The sequence below is a fragment of the Schistocerca americana genome, chromosome X (assembly GCF_021461395.2).
Source record: "Schistocerca americana isolate TAMUIC-IGC-003095 chromosome X, iqSchAmer2.1, whole genome shotgun sequence".
NCBI classification, from domain to species: Eukaryota; Metazoa; Arthropoda; class Insecta; order Orthoptera; family Acrididae; genus Schistocerca; species Schistocerca americana.
The window spans coordinates 329,493,830-329,519,888 of record NC_060130.1 but is presented as its reverse complement, the minus strand read 5'-3'; the positions used below and the strand labels follow the sequence as shown (position 1 = coordinate 329,519,888).

The following is a 26,059-nucleotide window of genomic DNA, read 5'->3' as shown; positions in this document are numbered from 1 at the left end:
TCTAATCTCTCTAATTTTACATTCGTGATCTCCTTGGGAGGTATAAGTAGGGGGAAGCAATATATTCGATACCTCATCCAGAAACGCACCCTCTCGAAACCTGGCGAGCAAGCTACATCGCGATGCAGAGCGCCTCTCTTGCAGAGTCTGCCACTTGAGTTTATTAAACATCTCCGTAACACTATCACGGTTACCAAATAACCCTGTGACGAAACGTGCCGCTCTTCTTTGGATCTTCTCTATCTCCTCCGTCAGACCGATCTGGTACGGATCCCACACTGATGAGCAATACTCAAGTATAGGTCGAACGAGTGTTTTGTAAGCCACCTCCTTTGTTGATGGACTACATTTTCTAAGCACTCTCCCAATGAATCTCAACCTGGCACCTGCCTTACCAACAATTAATTTTATATGATCATTCCACTTCAAATCGTTCCGCACGCATACTCCCAGATATTTTACAGAAGTAACTGCCACCAGTGTTTGTTCCGCTATCATATAATCATACAATAAAGGATCCTTCTTTCTATGTATTCGCAATACATTACATTTGTCTATATTAAGGGTCAGTTGCCACTCCCTGCACCAAGTGCCTATCCGCTGCAGATCTTCCTGCATTTCGCTACAATTTTCTAATGCTGCAACTTCTCTGTATACTACAGCATCATCCGCGAAAAGCCGCATGGAACTTCCGACACTATCTAGTAGGTCATTTATATATATTGTGAAAAGCAATGGTCCCATAACACTCCCCTGTGGCACGCCAGGGGTTACTTTAACGTCTGTAGATGTCTCTCCATTGATAACAACATGCTGTGTTCTGTTTGCTACAAACTCTTCAATCCAGCCACACAGCTGGTCTGATATTCCATAGGCTCTTACTTTGTTTATCAGGCGACAGTGCGGAACTGTATCGAACGCCTTCCGGAAGTCAAGAAAAATAGCATCTACCTGGGAGCCTGTATCTAATATTTTCTGGGTCTCATGAACAAATAAAGCGAGTTGGGTCTCACACGATCGCTGTTTCCGGAATCCATGTTGATTGCTACATAGTAGATTCTGGGTTTCCAAAAACGACATGATACTCGAGCAAAAAACATGTTCTAAAATTCTACAACAGATCGACGTCAGAGATATAGGTCTATAGTTTTGCGCATCTGCTTGACGACCCTTCTTGAAGACTGGGACTATCTGTGCTCTTTTCCAATCATTTGGAACCCTCCATTCCTCTAGAGACTTGCAGTACACGGCTGTTAGAAGGGGGGCAAGTTCTTTTGCGTACTCTGTGTAGAATCGAATTGGTATCCCGTCAGGTCCAGTGGACTTTCCTCTATTGAGTGATTCCAGTTGCTTTTCTATTCCTATCCTCGATGTGCACATTACTTGTGTTCACATTTCCACTTACGTGAAATGTCGATTCATCATCAAAGGTGACACGATCCAGAAAATCTTCATCGCCATGCAGCAACGTTTCAGTTGCAAAGCTGGCACATAAACCATACTCTGTAGGCTTTGGAGCTTCTAACAACTGCAAACGATAAGGACATAGTTGTGGGCGTCTCCTTAAGTCTCCACACAGATGTCACTGGAACTGCTTATTCATGACTCAGGCTCTGTCACCGGCTGATACTGATCTTCAGCCGGACATGGCTGCTTGTCCTGTTCCAGAGGTTGCCCCTCAGTCTGCAAGACCCGGGCGATTGCAGAGGGCGGGCTTACTGGTAGTTGGGAGCTCCAATGTCAGGTGCGTAATGGGGCCCCTTAGGGATATGGCTGCAAGGGATGGCAAGAAAACCAATGTGCACTCTGTGTGCATACCGGGGAGAGTCATTCTAGATGTGGAAAGGGTCCTTCCGGATGCCATGAAGGGTACAGGGTGCACCCATCTGCAGGTGGTCACTCATGTCGGCACCAATGATGTGTGTCGCTATGGATCAGAGGAAATCCTCTCTGGCTTCCGGCGGCTTTCTGTTGTGGTGAAGACTGCCAGTCTCGCTAGTGGGATGAAAGCAGAGCTCACAATCTGCAGCATCGTCAACAGGACTGACTGCGGACCTTTGGTACAGAGCTGAGTGGAGGGTCTGAATCAGAGGCTGAGACGGTTCTGCGACCGTGTGGGCTGCAGATTCCTTGACTTGCGCCATAGGGTGGTGGGGTTTCGGCTTCCGCTGCATAGTTCAGGAGTCCACTACACACAGCAGGTGGCTACATGGGTAGCAGGGGTTGTGTGGTGTGGACTAGGCGGGGTTTTTTTATAGGTTAGATGGCCTTGGACAAGTACAGAAAGGGCAACAGCCTCAAAGGGTGTGGGGCAAAGTCAGGAAATGCGGGGACCAAACAGCAATCGGTATTGTAATTGTAAACTGTCAAAGCTGCGTTGGTAAAGTACCAGAACTTCAAGTGCTGATAGAAAGCACTGAAGCTGAAATTGTTATAGGTACGGAAAGCTGGCTGAAGCCAGAGATAAATTCTGCCAAAATTTTTGCAAAGGCACAGATGGTGTTTAGAAATGATAGATTGCATGCAACCGGTGGTAGCATGTTTGTCGTTGTTAGTAGTAGTTTATCCTGTAGTGAAATAGAAGTTGATAGTTCCTGTGACTTATTATGGGTGGAGGTTATACTCAACAACCAAGCTAGGTTAATAATTGGCTCCTTTTACCAACCTCCCAACTCAGCAGCATTAGTGGCAGAACAACTGAGAGAAAATCTGGAATACATTTCACATAAATTTCCTCAGCATGTTAATGTCTTAGGTGGAGATTTCAATTTACCAGATACAGACTGGGACACTCAGATGTTTGGGACGGGTGGTAGGGACAGAGCATCGAGTGACAATATACTGAGTGCACTATCCGAAAATTACCTGGAGCAATTAAACAGAGAACTAACCCGGGGAGATAACATCTTGGACCTAATGATAACAAACAGACCCGAACTTTTCAACTCGGTAAGCGCGGAAGGGGCAATCATTGATCATAAGGCCGTTGCAGCATCCCTGAATATGGAAGTAAATAGGAATATAAAAAAAGGGAGGAAGGTTTATCTGTTTAGCAAGAGTAATAGGAGGCAACTTTCAGATTACCTAACAGATCAAAACGAAAATTTCTGCTCCGACACTGACAGTGTTGAGTGTTTATGGAAAAAGTTCAAGGTAATCGTAAAATGCGTTTTAGACGGGTATGTGCCGAGTAAAACTGTGAGGGATGGGAAAAACTGACCGTGGTTCAACAACAAAGTTAGGAAACTACTGCGAAAGCAAGAGAGCTTCACTGCAAAATTAAATGCAGCCAAAACCTCTCAGACAAACAAAAGCTAAACGATGTCAAAGTTAGCGTAAGCAGGGCTATGCATAAAGCGTTCAGTGAATTCGAAAGTAAAATTCTATGTACCAACTTGAAAGGAAATCCTAGGAAGTTCTGGTCTTACGTTAAATCAGTAAGTGGATCGAAACAGCATATCCAGACACTCTGGGATGATAATGGCATTGAAACAAAGGATGACACGCATAAAGCTGAAATATTAAACACCTTTTTCCAAAGCTGTTTCACAGAGGAAGACCGCACTGCAGTTCCTTCTCTAAATCCTCGCACGAACGAAAAAATGGCTGGCATCAAAATAAGTGTCCAAGGAATAGAAAAACAACTGAAATCACTCAACAGAGGAAAGTCCACTGGACCTGACAGGATACCAATTCGATTCTACACAGAGTATGCGAAAGAACTTGCCCCCCTTCTAACAGCCGTGTACCGCAAGTCTCTAGAGGTACGGTAGGTTCCAAATGATTGGAAAAGAGCACTGGTAGTTCCACTTTTCAAGAATGGTCGTCGAGCAGATGCGCAAAACTATAGGCGTATATCTCTGACATCGATCTGTTGTAGAATTTTAGAACATTTTTTTTGCTCATGCATCATGTCATTTCTGGAAACCCAGAATCTACTCTGTAGGAATCAACATGGATTCCAGAGACAGCGATTGTGTGAGACCCAACTCGCTTTATTTATTCATGAGACCCAGAAAATATTATATACAGGCTCCCAGGTAGATGCCATTTTCCTTGACTTCCGGACGGCGTTCGATACAGTTCCGCACTGTTGCCTGATAAACAAAGTAAGAGCCTATGGAATATCAGAACAGCTGTGTGGCTGGATTGAAGAGTTTGTAGCAAACAGAACACAGCATGTTGTTATCAATGGAGAGACGTCTACAGATGTTAAAGTAACCTCTGGCATGCCACAGGGGAGTGTTATGGTACCATTGCTTTTCACAGTATATATAAATGACCTACTAGATAGTGTCAGACGTTCCATGCAACTTTTCACGGATGATGCTGTAGTATACAGAGAAGTTGCAGCATTAGAAAATTGCAGCGAAATGCAGGAAGATCTGCAGCGGATAGGCACTTGGTGCAGGGAGTGGCAACTGACCCTTAACGTAGACAAATGTAATGTATTGCGAATACATAGAAAGAAAGAACCTTTATTGTATGATTATATGATAGCGGAACAAACACTGGTAGCAGTTACTTCTGTAAAATATCTGGGAGTATGTGTACAGAACAATTTGAAGTGGAATGATCATATAAAATTAATTGTTGGTAAGGCAGGTGCCAGGTTGAGATTCATTGGGAGAGTCCTTAGAAAATGTAGTCCATCAACAAAGGAGGTGGCTTACAAAACACTCGGTCGACCTATACTTGAGCATTGCTCATCAGTGTGGGATCCGTACCAGGTTGGGTTGACAGAGGAGATAGAGAAGATCCAAAGAAGGCGTTTCGTCACAGGGTTATTTGGTAAGCGTGATAGCATTACGGAGATGTTTAGCAAACTGAAGTGGCAGGCTCTGCAAGAGAGGTGCTCTGCATCGCGGTGTAGTTTGCTGTCCAGGTTCCGAGAGGGTGCGTTTCTGGGTGAGGTATCGAATATATTGCTTCCCCCTACTTATACCTCCCAAGGGGATCACGAATGTAGAATTAGAGAGATTAGAGCGCGCACAGAGGCTTTCCGGCAGTCGTTCTTCCTGCGAACCATACGTGACTGGAACAGGAAAAGGAGGTAATGACAGTGGCATGTAAAGTGCCCTCCGCCACACCCCATAGGGTGGCTTGTGTAGTTTAAATGTAGATGTAGGTGTAGACTAGCCTTCCAAACTGATTTCTTGGGGCTACACGTGAAAGGCTCTCACTTGTTCAACATGTTGTTCAGTCACTCTTGGCTCATACAGGTACACAAGCAAAACTGTTTGAGTTGCCCTTTCATTTGATGTATTATTTATAATTGTAAGGTGAATGTAATAAATGTTACAAAGCCTTAAAACCCGTATATTCAGTTTGAAACACCCTGTACAATCTATCTGAAACCTTTCAGTATCTCGAGTTGTGGTCTGTTACACAACAAGGACTAGCAGTGATTGAGGGCATGGCAGATGTGATAATGAAGGATGTGTTGTAAGAGGAGTTTATAGATCCAAAGTTCAAAAAACCGTGTGTCAGGTAGGGAGAGGATGGTGTTGGGGAGTATCCAGATGATGCAACAGCCATTGAAGCTACCCAGTATGCTTCACAACTGGGTGCTTTAGTTGTCTTTGCCCACAGTTTGTATTAGCCATTCATTCTGAAGTATAGTTTGTTCATTATCATTCTCATGTAGAATGATATGAAGTTGTTCCAAGGAATATATATGAGGGTGTACTGAAAAGTAATGCCTCCAAATTTTTTTATTCTGCTCGCAATATTGGTTGAAGTATTGCATGATATGCACATTACTCAGCCGACTTTCCCACTTCACTGACACAAATTGCAACTCTGTACCACTAGAGGGCTTCGCATAGCAGCGTGTAATGTGGAGATGTGTAATGTAACTATGAGGGGCAGTCAACAAGTTTCTAGCCTGAGATAGGTACCATGATGTCTCGCACAAACACCACCACCTACTTTTATGGTGAACCTTTTGGGTATGCAAGGCAAATTTTGCAGCTCCATCTTCATTAGTTTTGCAGCTAGGATGCATTGTGTACCATAGTGTAAGCAAAATGGTGAAAATCAGTGAAGGGAATGACACCCAAGGAAATTTTGGAGGACATGCAGAATACGCAAAAGGACAGTGCTCCGTCTTATGCAACAGTGAGAAACTGGATGCCTGACTTCAAATGTGGAAGAATAAGTGTGGAAAATGCACCAAGGAGCGGAAGGCCTGTCACCGTTGCCACTGATGAAACAGTGACTACAATTCACAATACAATTTTGCAGGATCGTCGAACAGTGTTGCAGCACATTGAAACCATATTTGCAATCTCCCATGGGTGTGATCATGACATGTTGTGGTTATCTTGAGAACACAGAAAGTTTCATCTGGGTGGGTCCTGAAAGACTTGAATGCAGATCGCAGATCAGAGATGGAAGCATGTGCAGTGTTTTGAAGAAATAGTCCTCCAATTTGAAGTGGATGAAGACAGCTTTCTCGCAAGGTATGTGACAATGGATGAAACGTTGGTTCGCCACTTTCATCCTGAGGCAAAACAACAGTCAAAACAATGAAACATTCTTCATTCCCTATCCCAAAAATATTTTGGGTACAAAATTCAGCCGGTAAGGTAATGGCATTGGTCTTCTGAGATGGAGAAGGGGTAATTATAGTGGATTACGTGCAAAAGGGCATAACTATCAGTGCATCACACTATTGCACTCTCCTGTGCCATTTGAGAGAAGATATAAAGAAAAAAAGATGAGGAAAATTGGTGCGCAGAGTTCTTTTGCATCAGGACGTCACACTGGCGCACAAAGTCCTCGCAAAACTGGAAACTCTGCATGACTGCGGGTCTGAATTGTTATGTCATCCACCATATCCTCCAGATTTTGGTCCATCAGACTTTTTCTTTTCCCAAACCTAAAAAAAAAGACCGGTATTATACTGAAAAATAAATTGGTATTATGAAATTTGTGTCATTCTTTATTTCTTAAGCAAGAAACTTTTTGCCCCCCCCCCCCCCCCCCCCCAATATCTCGGTTTGTGAGGAAGAAGAAGAACATACTGTAATTGAGTTTCCCACGACAGAAAACTGAAAGCATGGATTCAAAGAGTTCATCCACACATAAAGCATCCTCTCCTGCAGCATGATAATGCCAGACCACACGCAAGCATTGCGACCTATGCAACAATCCAACGCCTTAGGTTCACTGTCGTCGTCGATCATCCTCCATACAGTCCCGACTTGGCTCCATCTGATTTTCATATGTTTCCAAAACTTAAAGTAAACCTTTGAGGACTTCACTTTGATTATGATGAATTGGTGCTAGGAGGGGTGAGGTTGTGGCTCTGTCAGCGGAGTCAAAATTTTATAGTGACAGTATCAACAAACTCATTTCTCATTGGGAAAAATATTTTCATTGCCAAAATGACTGAAGAATAAAGATGTAGGATGCTAATAAAGTTTGATTTATTTTAAAAACTTTAATAAGAGTTTTCGCATAAAAAATTCTGATGCCTTACTTTTCAGCAGGCCCTCATGTGATGTGGCTGCTTTCATGCATGGACTTGCCTTTAATGGGTAGCTAGTGCTGATGACTGAGCTGGTGTAGATGTATGTGACAAGTTTTGACCTTGTATCTTCCACAGGATATGATCCAAAGAATAGAGAGTTGGGAACAGCAAGGGCATAGCATCAGACATGGATATTGCATAGTATAGTTGAGTGCTGAGTTAGTTAGTTAGTTGGTTGGTTGGTTGCATGTTCCATAGATCAGTCACACGGTATGGAAGCCGTTAAGATGCGGAATGTGTCAAGTGCACAAGAAATGCACATATGATACAAGATTTTTTAATGGCACAACATGCATATACTATAGTAATTGATTTATTTATTCCTATTCAAGAATTCATCTATGGTATAGAAGGAGTTGTCAAGAAGATATGATTTCAATTTATTTTTGAAGCTATTACTGCTGTCTGTCAAACATTTTATTTCATCTGGTATTGTCAAAAAATTTTATAGCAGCATATTTTACCCCTTTCTGTGCCAAAGAAAGGTTGTGTAAAGGATAGTGTAAGTCTTTCTTTTTTTCTGGTATTATAATCATGAAAACTGGTCCACATTGTCGAGAACAAATTTCATTAGTGAGTAAATGTACTGTGAGGCTGTTGTAAGAATTCCCAATCTTTTAAAAAGATGCCTACAAGACATGCGACTATGAACCCCACATATTATTCTAACCACTTTCTTTTGAGCAGTGAATACTTTTTGTCTAAGTGTTGAGTTACCCCAAAGTATTATTCCGTGTGACATCAGAGAGTGAAAGTATGCAGAGTATGCTAGCTTACTAATTTCTATTTCCTCAAAATTGGCAATTATTCTGATTGCAAAAGTTGCTGAACCTAGTCACTTTAGAAGATCCAAAATATGAATTTTCCATTTAAGATTCTCATCTATATGTACACCCAAAAACTTAGTATGCTCTACCCTGTCTACTGACTTATATTGATGTGTTATATTTATTGAAGGGACTGTACTTTTTGCAGCAGAAAATTGGATGTACTGTGTTTTTTCAAAGTTTAGAGCAAGCCCATTTGCAGAAAACCAATTGATGACTTTTCCAAAGACCTTATTTGTATCAGTTTCAATTGGAGTTTCTTTTACTGGATTAATAATGATTGCTTGTATCATTAGCAAACAGTGTCAGTTCAGCTTCTTGTTTCAGATAAGAAGGGATGTCGTTCACATATATCAAGAACAGAAGGGTCCCATGATTGTACCCTGTAAACACCTAATGTAATTTCACCCCAATTAGATGAAGTGGCAAACTTATTTAAATCGCTTGACCCATACAAAGAAACTTTTTGTTTCCTGTTCTGTAGGTATGACTTAACCACTCATATGCTATTCCATTTATACCATAGAATTGTAATTTCTGTAACATAATGTCATGGTCCACACAATCAAATGCTTTGGACAAGTCACAGAAAATTCCTGTCAGTGACATTTTACTTTTTTAAAGACTCTGTTAAGTGGACAATAAAATTGTATATTGCTGTCTCAGTAGAACAGCATTTTTGAAATTCAGACTGTGATTTAGTAAGTATCCCATTGCTGTTGAGATGGCTAACCACTCTTGAGTACATTATTTTCTCAAAAAGTTTTGAAAATGCTGTAAGGAAGGATACTGGCCAATAATTATTGACATCTGTGATGTCCCCCTTTTTGTAGAGAGGCCTGACAATGGCATATTTTAACCTGTCTGGGAAAATAACTTGAGTTAGTGATGCATTACATACATGACTCAGAACATCACCTGTAATTGCTCCACATTGTTTTAATATCTTACTAGAGATGTCATCTATTCCAACAGAATATTGATTTTTCAAAGATTTAATAATTTTACTTATTTCATTAGAGGTTGTTAGGTGACACTTATTGTGACTAAAATTTTTCAAAACTGACTCTTCCATGTACTGCCTGGCTTTTTCTTTTGAACTATTCTCACCAACTTTTTCTCCTACACTTAAGGCATGGTTGTTAAATACATTAACTACTTGTGTACTGTTGGTTAGGATGGTCTCATTCTCTTTAATAGTAATACTACTTACCCCAGTGGTTACTTTTCCTGTCTCTCTTCTAATAACATTCCTGTAGTAACACTGTTCACGTTTACGTCGCACTTCACTTAGCGTAGACCGGGACTGTGTCCTAGGCATGCCTGATGTTAACTGACTGGGCCCGGCCCGTGCTGCCGGAGTTGTTGTTGTTGTTGTTGTTGTTGTTGTTGTTGTTATGCCGGCAGAGGTCGCGTCCGTATTCTCGCGTGCCCTCTAGTGGACAGGACTCTACTTGCAGCAACTACTGTCCGTGACGCGCTGTGCCAATGTGCGCCTCCCGCAATCTTTCTGGTGGCTACAGCACTCCTCCTCCTTCAGGGGGTGCAGCCACTGTGATCCACTGCGTCGGAAGGTGGAGCGTCGGACCGGAGCGATGACCTCCACATCCATTGGATGGCCGGAGTCGAGGGGATCTGCCAACCCTCGAGCCGGAACCTTCGAATACGGCTGGAAGTGACCCACACGAAGAGGCCCCCGTCGTCCCACAACCGGAGCCCGGGACAGAACGGGCGACAAGCTGTCGAACGCCGGATCCTGTTCCACCGCGGAAGGGTCAAGCCCCAGTGGCGGGGACGAAGGGGAAGAGACGACCCCAGGTGAACCACCCTCCTGAGAAACCGGGCCTGCTAGGGGGGCCGGCTCTTGCTGTGGCATCTCGAACGATGGTGATGCCGGTGCTGGAGCTACTGGAGGCTGCCAAGGCTGAGAACCATCGCAGTGCGGCAGAGGCACAGCGGGGAGAGGAGGTAACGTCCCCTGTGAAACCAACACAGGTGCCGGCAATGGGGAAGCCGGTGTCCGAGAGGTCGGAGGGTGGGCACCCGAACATGGACGGAGCTGATTTTGGTGACGACGTACCACCCGGTCCCCCGCCTGCAAGGTACAGAGCCGGCGGCCATGTCGGCGCAGGACCACCGCCGGTATCCAATGTGGATTGCGACCAAACCCACGAGCCCAGACTGACGTACCCAGTGGAAAGCCAGGCACTCCGTTTTGTGAAGACTGGCGAGGACCAGGCCGGAGGAGGTGCCGCAGAGTCCGAGGTTGACGCCCATGGAGGAGCTCTGCGGGGCTGCGTTCTCCCATTGGTGTGGTCCGGTATGCCGTAAAGAAAAACGTCAATGCTTCTTCCGCAGGAAATTCGTGTACATACATTTTCATCTGCATCTTAAATGTGCGCACCATGCGCTCGGCTTCCCCATTCGATTGTGGATGGAAGGGGGGAGAGCAAACGTGCCGAATACCGAAGCGCCTACAAAAATCCTGGAAGGTCTGCGAAATAAACTGCGGTCCATTGTCCGAGACCAGGGTGATTGGCAGACCTTCCACAGAAAAGATTTTTGCTAGTGCCTGGATTGCAACTTCTGAAGTGGTTGAGGAGCAGCGAACCACATATGGGAATCGGGAATAAGCATCAATGACAATGAGCCAAAAGCCATTGTGAAACGGGCCCACAAAATCGATGTGAACACATTCCCATGCTTGGGTTGCCGGCAGCCATGAAGAGAACGCTGCCCTGGGAGATGCTTGTTGGCTCGCACACTGGGAACAGGCGGCCACCAAGTGCTCAATTTCTCTGTCAATACCCGGCCAGTACACATGTCTGCGAGCCAAGGTTTTAGTACGGGAAACACCCCAGTGCCCTGCATGTAATAGCGTGAGGACCTCCCTTCGTAAACCTGCAGGAACAACCATGCGAGGAGCTGTATCATCAGTAGCCAGAAGGAGAACTCCTTCCAAGACCGAGAGGCAGTCGCGTAGAAGAAAATAATTACGAAGAGGATCCGAGGCCCGGCCCGTAGGGCGGGAAGACCACCCCTGCTGAATGAGGCGAACTACTTGCCGGAGAACCGGATTAGCCGCCGTTTCCCTGGCTACTCGAGAACTAGTGATCGGGAAGCCATCAACCGCTTGGCGGGACGCCACATCCAAATGAAAACACATAATCTCCTCTCGATCGAACGTAGGATCCGGGCCCACCGGAAGACGGGAAAGAGCGTCGGCGTTGGCATGCTGGCCTGTAGGGCGAAAATGAATGTCATAATGGTACTTAGAGAGGAACAAGGCCCAGCGCTGTAGACTGTGGGCCGCCCTATCCGGAATGTGAGAGGCGGGGCCAAATAACAATATTAACGGCTTATGGTCAGTAATTAACTGAAACTTTGTGCCATACAAGATAGGGTGAAACTTGGTAACAGCGTAAACAATGGCCAAAGCCTCCTTTTCCACCTGGGATTAATGGGCCTGCGCGGGACTAAGAGTTTTAGACGCAAACGCCAGTGGTTGCTCGGGACCATCTGCGTTGCGATGGGCCAGGACCGCCCCCACCCCATACTGTGAAGCGTCTGTAGCCAGGACCAACGGCTTATGGGGATCAAAAGTAGCCAAACAAGGGGCTGACGTGAGGAGGCCCTTCAACGAGGTGAACGCTCGCTCGCATGCAGGCGACCAATCAAAAGGAACACCCTTGTGCAGAAGGCAGTACAGGGGGTGGGCTATAGTGGAGCCCTGGGAATGAACCGGTGGTAATAGGCTATCTTGCCTAAAAAAGCTTGTAACTCTTTCAGTGATGTGGGCCGAGGAAGGTTGACGATACCTTGGACCAAACTTCCTAGTGGCTGGATGCCGTGCCGAGATATGGTGTAGCCCACATACTCAATGGACGGTTGGAAGAAGGTTGACTTATGCAGGTTGCAACGCAAGCCCACAGACCTGAATTCGAGAAAGAGGGTGCGAAGGTTGTGCAAGTGTTCCTTCGTGCTGCGGCCTGTGACAATTATGTCATCCAGGTAATTAATACAATGAGGGATTGTCAACGTGACATGCTCAAGATAACGCTGGAATATCGCCGGGGCACTGGATATTCCAAAGGCCAACCGCTGGTATTGGTAAAGGCCAAACGGAGAGTTGACGACCGCCAGCCGTTTGGAGTCCTCATCAAGTGGTATCTGATGATAAGCCTCCGACAGATCGATTTTCGAAAAATATTGGCCTCCCGCCACACCGGAGAACAATTCATCAGCACGAGGCAAAGGATAGGTGTCCACCACCAATTGTGAATTAATGGTGGCCTTGAAATCACCACAGAGACGTAATTTTCCCGAGGGCTTCCTTACAATAACGAGGGGCGAAGCCCACTCACTGGAAGAAATGGGAAGAACGACCCCTAGGGCTGTCATCCGGTCTAGCTCTTCCTTTACCTGAGGGCGGAGAGCCAAGGGGATCTGCTTCGCGCGTAGAAAACGCGGGCGAGCCGACGCCTTCAACGTTAAGTGAGCTTCAAAATCTGAAACACGCCCCAGGCCCTCCTCAAAAATATCTGGAAAGTCGGAGATCAAAGATTCCAACGATTGGTAGGGAACGTTTTCGGAGACCAACTGTATGGTGTCAGCGATAGAAAAACCGAAAGCTTGAAAGGCATCCAGGCCAAAAAGGTTTGCTGAGCTCGCATCACGGACAACAATAAAAGTAATAGGCCGAGTGACTGATTTGTAAGTCACATCGGAAGTGAATTGACCCAGTAGGGGAATGTACTGTTTACCATAACCGCGTAGACACCGGTAAACTGGCGCCAACGGGGGCGATCCAAGGTTGGAATAAGTTTGTGCATTCAACAAGGAAACTGCCGCGCCAGTATTGACTTGCAGTTGTAACTGGCACGACCGAACCGACACCTCGATAAAGAGTTTGCGTGCCGATGCGTCGGGAGCCTGGCCCGATGAAACTTCCTGAATGTCAACGTCCATGTCCTCCGTACCTGCTTCCTTCGATTCTTTTGAGGCTGAGCGGCAAACTTTAGCAATGTGACCTTTTCTATTACATTTGAGAACAAACGGCCCAACGCTGGGGGCACTCTGACCGATCATGATGTATATAGCACGACGCACAGGACGGCAACAGGGGCCGGCGGCCGGAATTCTGTTCACGCGCCGTGCGGGAGCGGCCGGATTGTACCGCTCGCATGTCGTCCACCCCTGACACAGTGGACGCGGCCACGCCGCCCTGAACCTCCGCGACGTCGCACCACGCTTCCAGCTGTTGACCTGCTGCGTGAGAGACTTCATACGATTGAGCAATGGACAGGACTTCCTCGAGGGAAGGGTTTTCTAACTGCAGGGCCCATTGCCGTACCTCCCTATCAGGGGCCGAACGAACAATGACGTCGCGTACCATAACGTGGGCGTACGACTCTCGCGACTGCTCCGTGACAAAATGACACTTGCGAGTAAGACCGTGCAGGGTAGCGGCCCACGCCCGGTAAGACTGATGGGGCTGTTTCTTGCATTGATAGAACTCGACCCTAGCCGCCACAACATGTGTGCGGCGGCGATAATATGAAGACAGCAATGAACACAATGCATCAAAAGACAAGGACGAGGGTTCCTGCAACGGCGCTAGCTGCCGCAAAACTTGATACAGCGAGGGAGATATCCAAGACAAGAAGACAGCATGACATACCTCCGCATCGGCAACATGAAACGCCTGGAAATGCTGCCGAAGGCGATGTTCATATGCGTCCCAATCCTCCGCCTTCTCGTCATACGGGGGAAAGGGAGGAGGGAACGGCGCCGGAGCAGACGGCGTGGAGAGCAACGCCGGAAGCACTTGTTTCATGGTGGCCATGAGTTCCGTCTGCTGCGCAACCAAAACTCGCACCAAATCCTCCATGCCGTGGAGAAGCTGCGAAACCGGAACAACGACGCAACACACGAAAGAACGACCCTACTCGTCACCAATTGTGTAGTAACACTGTTCACGTTTATGTCACACTTTACTTAGCGTAGACCGGGACTGTGTCCTAGGCATGCCCGATGTTAACTGACTGGCCCGGCCCGTGCTGCCGGAGTTGTTGTTGTTGTTGTTGTTGTTGTTGTTGTTGTTATGCCGGCAGAGGTCGCGTCCGCATTCGCGCGTGCCCTCTGGTGGACGGGACTCTACTTGCAGCAACTACCGTCCGTGACGCGCTGTGCCAATGTGCACCTCCCGCGATCTTTCTGGTGGCTACAGCAATTCCATATTGGTTTGATTTTATTGCCAGAGTTGTTGATTTCTTCTCTAACATACATGTTTCTTGGTTTCCTTTTAACTTTTCTCAGTGTGTTACAATAATTTTTATAGTGTAAAACTACTTCTGGATCTTTACTAGTTCTTGCTGTCTCATACAGTTTTCTTTTTCTTTCTGGAGACACTTTAATACCTGTAGTAACCCAAGGTTTCATTGAAAGGTGTGTGGTGTTACGTTTAGTAATTTTCTTTGGGAAACAATGTTCAAAAAGAGATATAAATTTATCAAGAAATATGATGCATTTATCATTAGCATTTGGCTCATTATATACATCTCCCCAATTAACATTTCTTAAACTTTCTCTGAAGTGCTCTATAGATACCGGGTTGAGCAATCTCACACTTATACTTAATGGCTTTTGAACTGCACACCCTGTTAGGTTTTGTAAGTTAATCAGTTGTGCATCATAGTCTGACTACTGATTCTAAGTTATATGTTGTTAGTAATACGTCTAGTTTACTTTTCCTATCAGAATTACTTAGAAAGTTTACGTTGAAATTACCACAGATTAATAACTTCTACTTTTTGTCTGACACACAGCATAATAGGGAGTCAAACTTTTTTTACGAATTGCTCTCAGTCTCCTAATGGGGACCTGTACACTGTTGCTAATATCAGTACTACATTATCTAGCTGAAGTTCACATGCACAAATCTCAAAGTGCTGATCAACACAAAATTTGCTTACATCTGCAGTTTTGTATTTGTACCCTTGTTTTATGAAAATGGTAACTCCTTTATCCATCCTAGATCTACAAGAGTAAAGTGCTAAATTACACCCATTTATACTGACACTATCCATTCCCACAGTTACATGGTGTTCAGACAGACAGAGTACGTCAGTCTCATTTTTATTTTTGAGATAATCTAAACACACTAATAGCTCATCTACGTTATTTTTTATTCCCCTCATATTTTGATGAAGTAAGTTGATACTGTCCTTAGCTTTGCCCCTATTTACTGTACATGAAGTTTCTTTTATTCTATTTATCTTGATTGTTGTCTGTCTGGACTTTGGCTTTAACCTAAAAAACCTGTCTGCCTGGACCCATTAACCACTGGGATCACCACTTATGTGACTGTGGCCTCCCTTACAGTTTCTGTTAATAGAGAAGCTAACTTGTTTTCCCCCTTCCTATTCAGGTGCAGGCCATGTGTAGTGTATCCCCACTTACCAATAGCATTAACTGGAACAACACTTACGTGAGATTTTGCTGGTGTCTGGAGCATCCTGTTCAGCTCAGTGTTAACATGCCTTACACCAGTGTTTACCCAGTGCTGATTATGGCACTGAAATACCTCCACAAACCCCACATTTGTGTGCCCAGTTTCTGCTCCTATTTTATCCAGGTCTCTCATAATACTGTATTTTGGATTCATAGCCAGGCTGTTTCCTGCTCCCCCAACTATAATTACCTGATCTTCCTTATCAAATTCCCTGCATAGCTGACCAAAGTTTTCTGTCACCTATCTAAGGCTAGCACTTGGTTTCACAAAACTTGTGACCTGGTACCCTGCACCTAATTTCTCCTGAAGCTGCTGGCCCACACCCCTCCTATGACTGCTGCCTATAAGCAAAATTATTCTTTTCCTATTCTGGTTTGACCCTGATCTGTCTTTTTTCTTTAAGCTAATGTTCTGCTTCAACCTACTTTCAACTACATCTGGATGAGGCCCTTCCTCCACTTCAGATAGCAACCAAAACTGATTTACTACTTGAATTTCTGGAGTTTTTCAAGTGTTTCCCTTTTTTGCCCTTTGCTTGCTACCTTTACCCATTCCCAGTCTCCTTGTCCTCCCTTAACCAACATAATTCCAAGTTCACGTTATCTAATTCAGCCTTAAGGGCACAATTTTTTGCCTCCTGTTCAGCTATTTTTCTGTCCTTTCTACAAAACCTACACTGCTGTGGAAGAGCCTCATTTTCTACCCTCATTTCCTCCCCACTACATTCGTCCAAATGAAACCATAAGTTACAGTCTACACAGAATACCCCCCTCTTTCAAATTTCTATGACAACTACCACATTTGTCACACATGGTTAATTTGACTTTGAAGTGATAACTCTAGTCAAAAACGAAAATCTACACTCATGCAAAATTTACGCCTAAAAAATGTAAACAAAACTAGCGACTACCATCCTTTACAAAATACTTCGTTTTCTATTTAAATATGGTCAGGAAAGCGAAACCTTCAATAGATAGCCTAGAGAAGAAGTAAATACACTAGTCTAAAATGTAATATTAACTAAATTAGCTCATATTTCAATATTAATCAGTTAACTTAGCGAGAGCTTCGTATATGTGCAACTTTGGAAGAAGTGGTAAAGACAGTAGGGTGTACGCTGATCAGATGTATTTCGACACCTCTATGTCATACAGAATTGACCACCACATGTCAAAAGATATAGACACACCAGTATAAAAGGAGATAGGAAGTATTGTATTGTGAGTAGCGAAGCAGTAATAGCAGAATTGTTTGGTCAGGAGAGTTCAGTGATTTCAAGCACAGTCTAGTCATCGGATGCCACCTGAGTAACAAATCCACCAGAAAAATTTCAGCCATTCTAAGGGTGCCCAAGTCAACTGTTGGTGATGTGATTATGAAGTGGAAATGCAAAGAAACAATTACAGCTAACCAAGACCAAGCAGACCTTATCTACTGGTGGACAGGAACCATTAAGCATTGCAGAGGGCTGTTGTAAAAAATTGCATGAAATCATGGAGGGAATCACTCGTGAGCCCCAAAATGCAACCAGTAGTCCAACTAGCACAGTGACTGTGTGCAGGGAGTTAAAAAGAAAGGGTTACAATGGTCAAGGAGCTCCTCATAAGTCGCTCATTTCTGTAGTCAACACTAAGCCACACTTGAGGTAGTGTAAAGAACAATGCCTCTGGTTAGAAGATATGGGGAACAAGTCATTTGGAGTGATGAGTAACGCTATACTCTGTGGTATTCTGATGGAATGGTTTGGGTTTGGCAAATACCTGTAGAATGTTACCTGCCATCATGTGTCAGGCCAACAGTGAAGTATGGAGGAGTTGGTGTTATGGTATGGGGGGCCTTTTTCATGGTTAGATGTGGTCCACTTATTGCACCTCAGAAAATCCCAAATTCGCGAGGATATGAAGACACTCACACAATGTGTACTGTGTACAGTAGAGGAACAGTTCAGAGATGATGAGTGTTTGTATCAGTCATGAAACGGCATCTGTAAGAGAATGGTTTGTGTACAGTAATGTTCCTGAAATGGACTGGCTTGTCTAGAGTCCCGACCTGAACCCAATAGAACACCTTTGGGATGAAATGTGCATGTGACTAGGGCCTCCCATCAAGTAGATTGGTCACCTGGTGCAAGTATGTTTAGTTGACAGCACGTTGGCGACTTTCATGTTGATGAGAATGAAATTATGGTGAAGATAACACAACACCCAGTCAATGAACCGAGAAAACTTTGACCCAGCCAAGAATCGAACTTAGACCCCTTCTGTGGCATTCTGCCATTCAGACCACTCAGCTATGGAGGCAGACACCTTTTGGATGAGTTAGAATATCAACTTTGCTACAGACACGAGAATCAAATTTCACTACTTTCTCTGGTTTCACTGCTTGAGAAAGAATGGGCTGTCATTTCTCCACAGACATTCAGACACCTCAGAGAGAGAGAGTGTCGAGATGACACCTACATGTGCAAACACATTCTCGTCTGTGCTCGAAAAACAACACTAACAATCAGTGGCTATGAATCTGAAACATGTTGGACCTTCATTGAAATCAAAATTTTGACCGAAGGTGGCATATTATTTAATTATTACTAACCTCAAATGCAATACAGCCCTCTTAATATCTACCACCAGTGACAAAGATCTTAAAAATTAAGCACTTGAGTTTTTCAGTGACAGCAAAACTAATATTGACAAGAACTTAATTTAAACTGCAAATATAACAATATATGATATAGAAGTCTTAGCAGAGCTGATATAAAGTTATCCAGATGTACTTACAGACATCTTAATTTATCACTAGCTCTGCAATGAGATTCTTGCATGCTCCAAAGTCATCCCATCACCTTATCCACTCTCTTATCTGATGCAAGTGCTGTTTACTTTTTCTGACAGCCATCAAAAGTATTAAAAGTGCAACTGCAGCCCGATTTTATTCCATTGCAATCTCTTCCTTCACTCGCAGAACTATGACTGAAAAATCCCCACGGAAAGTGATCTCTCGGCTCCAGCAGACTTTCTCACCCTCTTGTGTATAAATGCTTCCAACATAAGCCCTTGCAAGACTCTCAGACACATACAGAAAGTACTCACAAGTAACTGTCAGTGAAAATTCACCCTAGTATAAACAATTCTGTGGGTGTTATTTGAGAGTAAAAATCTATTATGTGTATCTCAGTCCTTAAGTTAGAAACCTGAAGTGAGAGCAGTGAGGGAGGTTGTGATTGTATATGGAAATAGAGCAGCATGGAACTTGTTGATTGATAATATCTAAAGACATATTTTATGTTAAATATTAGTTAAAAATGAAAATGTTGACTAGAACTTTGCTTTTACTTTTACAGCCTTAACCAAGATTTCTCTTCAGACACACAAAGTCTTCCAGTAGAAGGCGAAGCTGTAACTGCCTGTTTTACACATAGTGAAAATAAGATTATTGTTGGTTGTTATGATGGATCTATAAATGTAAGTACCATGTTGCAGAGAATACTTCTTTGTTCTGTTTGCTGTAAATAAACTATCCGACTACTTTGTAGTATGAAGAACTCCTCAGATAAGCTATCACCTGTCACTGAAGAGCCTCATTTGTTCATTTCATAACCTCATATTGTATTAAAGTGTTCTTGATTTTCTTAATTCCTCAGCCTTCCATTATCTGCCTTTATTGTCTTTGTCAGGGGCCAGTAATTCCAAAAGGGCATCTGAATTCTCCATTTTGTTCCCTGCAGTCTTACAAGGTTGAAAGCATTGTGACATCATGCACATGACCTGGAATTTATAAAAAATTGGTGCAGCTCTCACAACTAAATAATAAAGATACATTTGCATGATCACCATACATTTCAGAAAGTTAACAAATCACTTCAGAAAGTTAACAAATACGCAGTCTCTGGCGTGATCTCTGTGCATCAAGTGCCTCCTCCAGGCACTATTGAGTATATACCTATTGTCACTAATGTAACTGTTATTTTTCATTCTAATACTGATTACATTTTGCATTTTAAATGATTGATTATCTATACAGATATGGCCCAGTATTGTTGTGTGTTCAAACTTAGCTTCATAAGAATTTTCTTAGCTACCACAATGTTTTTCAGATTTCTATATTTGATATTGTGTAGGTACTCAATGTGGTGTCCTGATTCTGTATCAACAGATTTCAATGAGGCTTGTAAGGAATGCTGTAAATGTCTTTCTCTAGAGGCCATAACTATTCATAACAGGGTACTACATCTGGTGCATCTCAGATCAGCCGAGGATTCAACCAACATTACTTATGTTGCTCCATAGTATGGAAGGAGCACCATATACTAAATTACCTCCATTACATCATGATGATGTCAGCTGGCTAAGCAGGGGGTTAAGACAGAGAACCAAAATGTGTGTTCATTTCCTAGTGCTGTGAAATGTGAAAACAAAATTTCAAATGGCAGTTATCAGAAGAAGAACAATTGTAACAAAGGGACAAGAACACAACCTGTAGATCAACATTTATGAAATCTTCCGCTGAAGATACCTTGCAAAGAATATAGCCGAAACGTGTATGCCAGAAAAAATGCGTTTTATTCAGTTGTGATTCAACAGCCCCAAAGTAACAATTATCAACATACTGTAGTATTATATGCTAAAGGACTATGAAAGCTGAAGAGTAAATAAAGTTTTGTTTTTCATGGTTGATGATAATACTTACAGTGAAGGCAGCAGTACACTTTTTATAAGCAGGAGTCTGAATACCTCCCTTTTTTAGACTATGCTGTTGGAATTTTTTAAAGATCACTGTAACACCTTCTCATTAACTGAACAAATTTATCACGAATTGTACATCTCTTTCTTTAAACTTTTGTAAGTCCTTCAGTCAGTCTAACCTAGAACAACTATCAGACAAGCATTTTTTTGGAGTAACTCACATGAGTGTCATGTAAGCTACTTCCTGTGTTGAGAAGCTGTGCTGGGAATCCTGTGAATGAACTGCAGGCTGTTGATGGTCTATCATGTGGTATTTATCTTTTATATTTCTCCGAACATTTATAAAGATGTTTTAAGCTATGACATAACCTCTACCTGTAAACTGCTCATATAGCAGTACAGATAACTTCATATGTCATTAACATGACTGTGCATTTGATCCTGTGTAGCTGGAGGTTCCAGTTGTCACAAGAAAGGCTTACCTTTTCCTCTAAATACTTAAAATGATTGTTCCACTTTATATTTACTCAGAATGGTGATGCTGCAATATTAGAATAATGTGTAGACACATATGATTCATCATATGCTGCTCTCTTCAAACCAAACATTGCAGGAGGGATTTGTCCAATGATGTACATTACTTTGTAATTGCTTACGTTTATTGAGAGCTTCTAGGTGCTGTGCAAACTGCTGATTTCTGAAAATGGTTGTGGATATCACAACAGTTCTCACGAGAGATGACATCTTTATAAAGGACAGCCCTGACTTCAATTGAAGCCTAATGTTACATTTGCTTTGGACGAGAATACTCCATCTAGATAGTTATTTTGAGTTCCTGTGCCTTTAGGGTTTGTGGAAGTACACTATGTGATCAAAAGTATCTGGACACCTGGCTGAAAATGACTTACAAGTTCGTGTTGCCCTCCATCAGTAATGCTAGAATTTAATATGCTGTTGGCCCACCCTTAGCCTTGGTGACAGTGTACATTCAGTCAGGTGCTGGAAGGTTTCTTGGGGAATTGCAGCCCATTCTTCAGGGATTGCAGCACTGAGAAGAGGTATCGATCTCAGTCGGTGAGGCGTGGCATGAAGTCAGCATTCCAAAACATCACAAAGATGTTCTATAGGATTCAGGTCAGGACTCTGCGTCGGCCAGTGCATTACTAGGATGTTATTGTCATGTAACCACTCCACCACAGGCCGTGCAGTATGAACAGGCGCTTCATCATGTTGAAAGATGTAATCGTGATCCCTGAATTGCTCTTCAATGGTGGGAAGCAAGAAGGTGTTTAAGAGATCAGTGTAGGCCTGTGCTATGATAGTGCCATGCAAAACAACAATAGGTGCTAGCCCCCTCCATGAAAAACATGACCACACCATGACACCACCGCCTCCAAATTTCACTGTTGGCACTACACACACTGGCAGATGATGTTCACCAGGCATTCGCCATTCTTACACCCTGCCATCGGATCGCCGCACTGTGCACCATGATTTGTCACTCCCCACAACGTTTTTCCACTGTTCAATCGTCCAATGTTTACGCTTCTTACACCAAGTGAGGCATCATTTGGCATTTACCAATGTGATGTGTGGCTTATGAGCAGCCACTCAACCATGAAATTCAAGTTTTCTCATCTCCTACCTAACTATCATAGAACTTGCAGAGGATCCTGACGCAGTTTGGAATTCCTGTGTGATGGTCTGGATAGATGTCTGCCCATTACACATTACGACCCTCTTCAACTGTCGGCGGTCTCTGTCCATCAACAGACGAGGTCTGCATTTCCACTTCACTACCATATCAGAAACAGTGGACCTAGGGATGTTTAGGAGTGTGGAAATCTTGCGTACATGCGTATGACACAAGTGACACTCAAATCACCTGAACACATTCGAAGTCCGTGAGTTCTGCGGTGTGCGCCATTCTGCTCTGTCATGATGTCTAATGAAATGTGTATACAAGGTATAATAAAAGTACTCTCGGCCAACCACATGAGAGTGATTTGCAGTGTTTGCTAATAAACTCACTGCTAGATCTCCAAAATAAACACATGCTGTGCAGAAAATAGATGTAATGCTGTCTTCAGGATTTTGTCATAAGGAACATTCATAACTGGTATTTATCAAGACAAAATCCTGCTTGTGTTTGCAAGAAAGTCTCAGTGGCTAAATAAGAACACACTACATCATATGTTGTTGGCCCAGTCTCTGGAAATACTGGCTGAGATTTAAAAGCCTATCACAGCTGTAGAGCTCTGGGCATCCTTCTCACTGATGGTGGAAAGTGCCCATCATGACTCTTAGAAAATGAGTAGGTTTTGCAAGCCTTGTATTATTCTGTGTGCTACTTGTAAATTAATATGCAGCTCAGAACTGTACTGAAATTACACAGCCCTGACATTACAATCAGTTCACATCTCCCTGCAGAACAATACATGTTTAGATTATCTGATGAAGACGTCTCAAAAAACAACTGTCCTGATGGTAATAATATAACCACCCAGACACAAATACTTCCTCTAATGGCAATAAGAGACTGGGCTGGAGAGCAGTAATGTAGAGCAATACTTTAGATGAAGTAGAAATATATATGACCCATTAGGAAAAAAATGTAATGCACAAGTTTCATATTAGTCTACAGCAATTTTACCATATGCAACCAAAATTAGCAATTGTTATTTGTATGTAACTGACACGCAGTTCTTGAGGATACTGGTGATTCATCATATCAAGAATACTTGTGAAATTTTTTAATATTTGTGGGGTATTCATCCAGCAGATGTGATATTTCGGCAAGCCAACTTCTGACTTCTTACCACCTTCAGGCTTTCCTTATGACTGACTGTTTTCTGCTGGGCCCCTCCTTTATACCTCCAATCCCTATGCCTGCAGCCTCCTGCCAACTGGCTGTGGGCTCGGACCTGGTGTGGTGGTGTGGGAAGTGCAACATTGGAGATCTGTCCAATGTTCTCAGATGCGCTGTGTCCAGTTCTGGATGCAGGTCTCTGCCGATATGGTGACAATGCATGTTGTCTTCTTTAACTGCCATGATGGGAGCAGATTTCCATGCAGATTGCTGGTGTGCTTTGACTATGCTCAAGGCCCTGCTTAATTGAAAGCTGCTGTATTTATTTATTAGTTCATCATGTAGTCACATCTCTACAGCCACTTTTAGAATACAATTCCAAAAGTGTTGTACTGTTGCAACAACTTGGTGCCTTCTTAATGTGAGGTGTGCTCTGGGAGATGCAGTGCTCTGCCACTGCAGACTTTGTCAGCTGTTTGTTGTCTGTGTGGCATTTATACTCAGTGCATCTGTCCTGTACCATCCAGATGGTCTGGTCTACATAAAATTTCCCACACTTGCAAGGGATGCAGTAGACTTGCAATTTCTGGAATTCTAAATCATCCTTCACTGATCCCAGCAAGGCTTCATCTTGGCAAGTGGACTGAACACACACTTGACATTATGTTTCTGGAATATTCTTTCAATGTTTGATGAAGTTTTCACAATATATGGGATAAATACCATCACAAGATTGTTCTCTTTGTCCTCAGCAGGTTGTGGTCTCGACTTCTTTGACCTTAAGGCATGTTTTATCTGGCAGTTGCTGTAACCATTTGTTCAGAACGTGCCCTGGAGATGCTGCAATTTGGCCACTAGACTGCCATGGTCCAAGATTATACATGCTCTAATGTGTTTAGGACACCTTCTCATTTTGAAGGAGCATGACAGCTAGAGGGATGCAAGTACAAATCTGTTGCATGATTTTATAGAAGATGTTGTGTTCTAGTGTGTCATTTGGTCTTTGCTTGATAGTACATCCAGAAATGGAAGGTCATTATTTTCTTTTATGTCCATTGTGAGTTTGATGTTTGTGCAGCAAATTCAGGTGTTGCATGAAGCATTGTAGGTGATGTCATCCATGTGGACAGATTATGAACATATCATCTACATAACAAAAAAAGCACAAGGGCTTGTAGACTGCTGATTCTATGGCTTGTTCTTAAAATGCCTCCTATGTATTGGCCATCACTCGTGATAGTGGGAAACTCATCACTACTCCATCGATTTGTTTGTAGAAAGTAGATTGACATAAGCATGAATTCAAACAGTTTCATTAGTTCCAGCCCTAACTCTTCTTGTATAAGGCTTAGGGAGACTCTTAGAGGCACTCTCAGAAAGAGAGATACCATGTTGAAGCTCACCATGAGGTCTTCTTGGCCAAGTCGGAAGTTCTGGAGCTGCTGCCATATAAAGGTAGCACCAAACAAAAATAAGTTATCAGGAATGCCTGAAAATGGCAAGATGTCATCTTGCTGAAATATCACACCTTCTGGATGATGACACCCTGCTGAGTATTGCAAATTTTCTTATGGTGGGAAAACCTAAAATCACACAATACTTGTATTAACACGATTCACGTTGTCCGTCGCACTTTTACATAGTGTAGGCCGGGAACTGTCTGCTAGGCATGCCCGATGTAAAACTGACTGGGCACGGCCCGTGCTGCCTGAGTTGTTGTTGTTCTGCCGGCAGAGGGCGCGGCCGCATTCTCGTGTGTCCTCCCGCGATCTTTCTTGTGGCTACTGCACTCCTCCTCCTTCGGGGAGTGAAGCCACTGCGATCCACTGCCTCGGAAGGTGGAGCGTCATGTAGTAGCGATGACCTCCACGTCCATTGGAATGCTGGAGTCGGGGGAGGGGGGGGGGGGGGGGGATCTGCCAACCTTCGAGCCGGAACCTTTGAATATGGTTGGAAATGACCCACACGAAGAGGCCCCCGTCGTCCCACCGCCAGAGCCCGGGACATAACGAGCGACAAGCTGTCGAACTCCGGATCCCGTTCCACCTCGGGAGAGGCAAGACCCAGTGGCAGGGACGATGGGGAAGCACGACCACAGGTGAACCAGCCTCCTGAGAAACCGGGCCTGCAAGGGGGGCCGGCTCTCATTGGGGCATCTCTAACGATGGCGATGCCAGTGCTGGAGCTACTGGAGGCCGCCAAGGCTGAGAACCATCGCAGTGTGGCGGAGTCACAGGTGGGAGGGGCAGTAGCGTCCCCTGAGAAAACAACACGGGTGCCGGCAATGGGGAAGCTGGCGCCTGAGGGGTCGGAGGGTGGGTGCCCAAATGTGGACATAGCTGATTTTGGTTACGACGTACCTCCTGGTCCCCCGCCTGCAAGGTATAGAGCCGGCGGGCATTGCGGCACAGGACCACCGCTGGTATCCAACGTGGATTGCGACCAAACCCACGTGCCCAGACCAACATACCCGGTGGAAAGTCGGGTATGCCATTTTGTGAAGACTGGTGAGAACCAGGCCGGAGGAGGTGCAGCAGAGTCCTAGGTTGGCACCCGTGGAGGGGCTCTGCAGGGCTGTGATCTCCCATCGGTGTGGTCCGGTATGCCGTCAGGTAAAATGTCAACGCCTCCTCCGCAGGAAATTCGTGCACATACTTTTTCATCTGCGTCTTAAATGTGCGCACCATGTGC

The 26,059-nt window shown here is 44.0% G+C and overlaps 1 protein-coding gene across 1 annotated transcript in view; it reads left to right on the top strand.

Annotated features, from left to right (window-relative positions):
• The window catches only part of LOC124556834 (apoptotic protease-activating factor 1), a 285,519-nt gene that overhangs the window by 135,144 nt on the left and 124,316 nt on the right, over positions 1 to 26,059 (top strand). Inside the window, exon 11 of the mRNA XM_047130851.1 lies at positions 19,218 to 19,338. Within this exon, the coding sequence (XP_046986807.1) occupies positions 19,218 to 19,338 (121 nt within the window). The remainder of the gene's footprint in view (positions 1 to 19,217; positions 19,339 to 26,059) is intronic.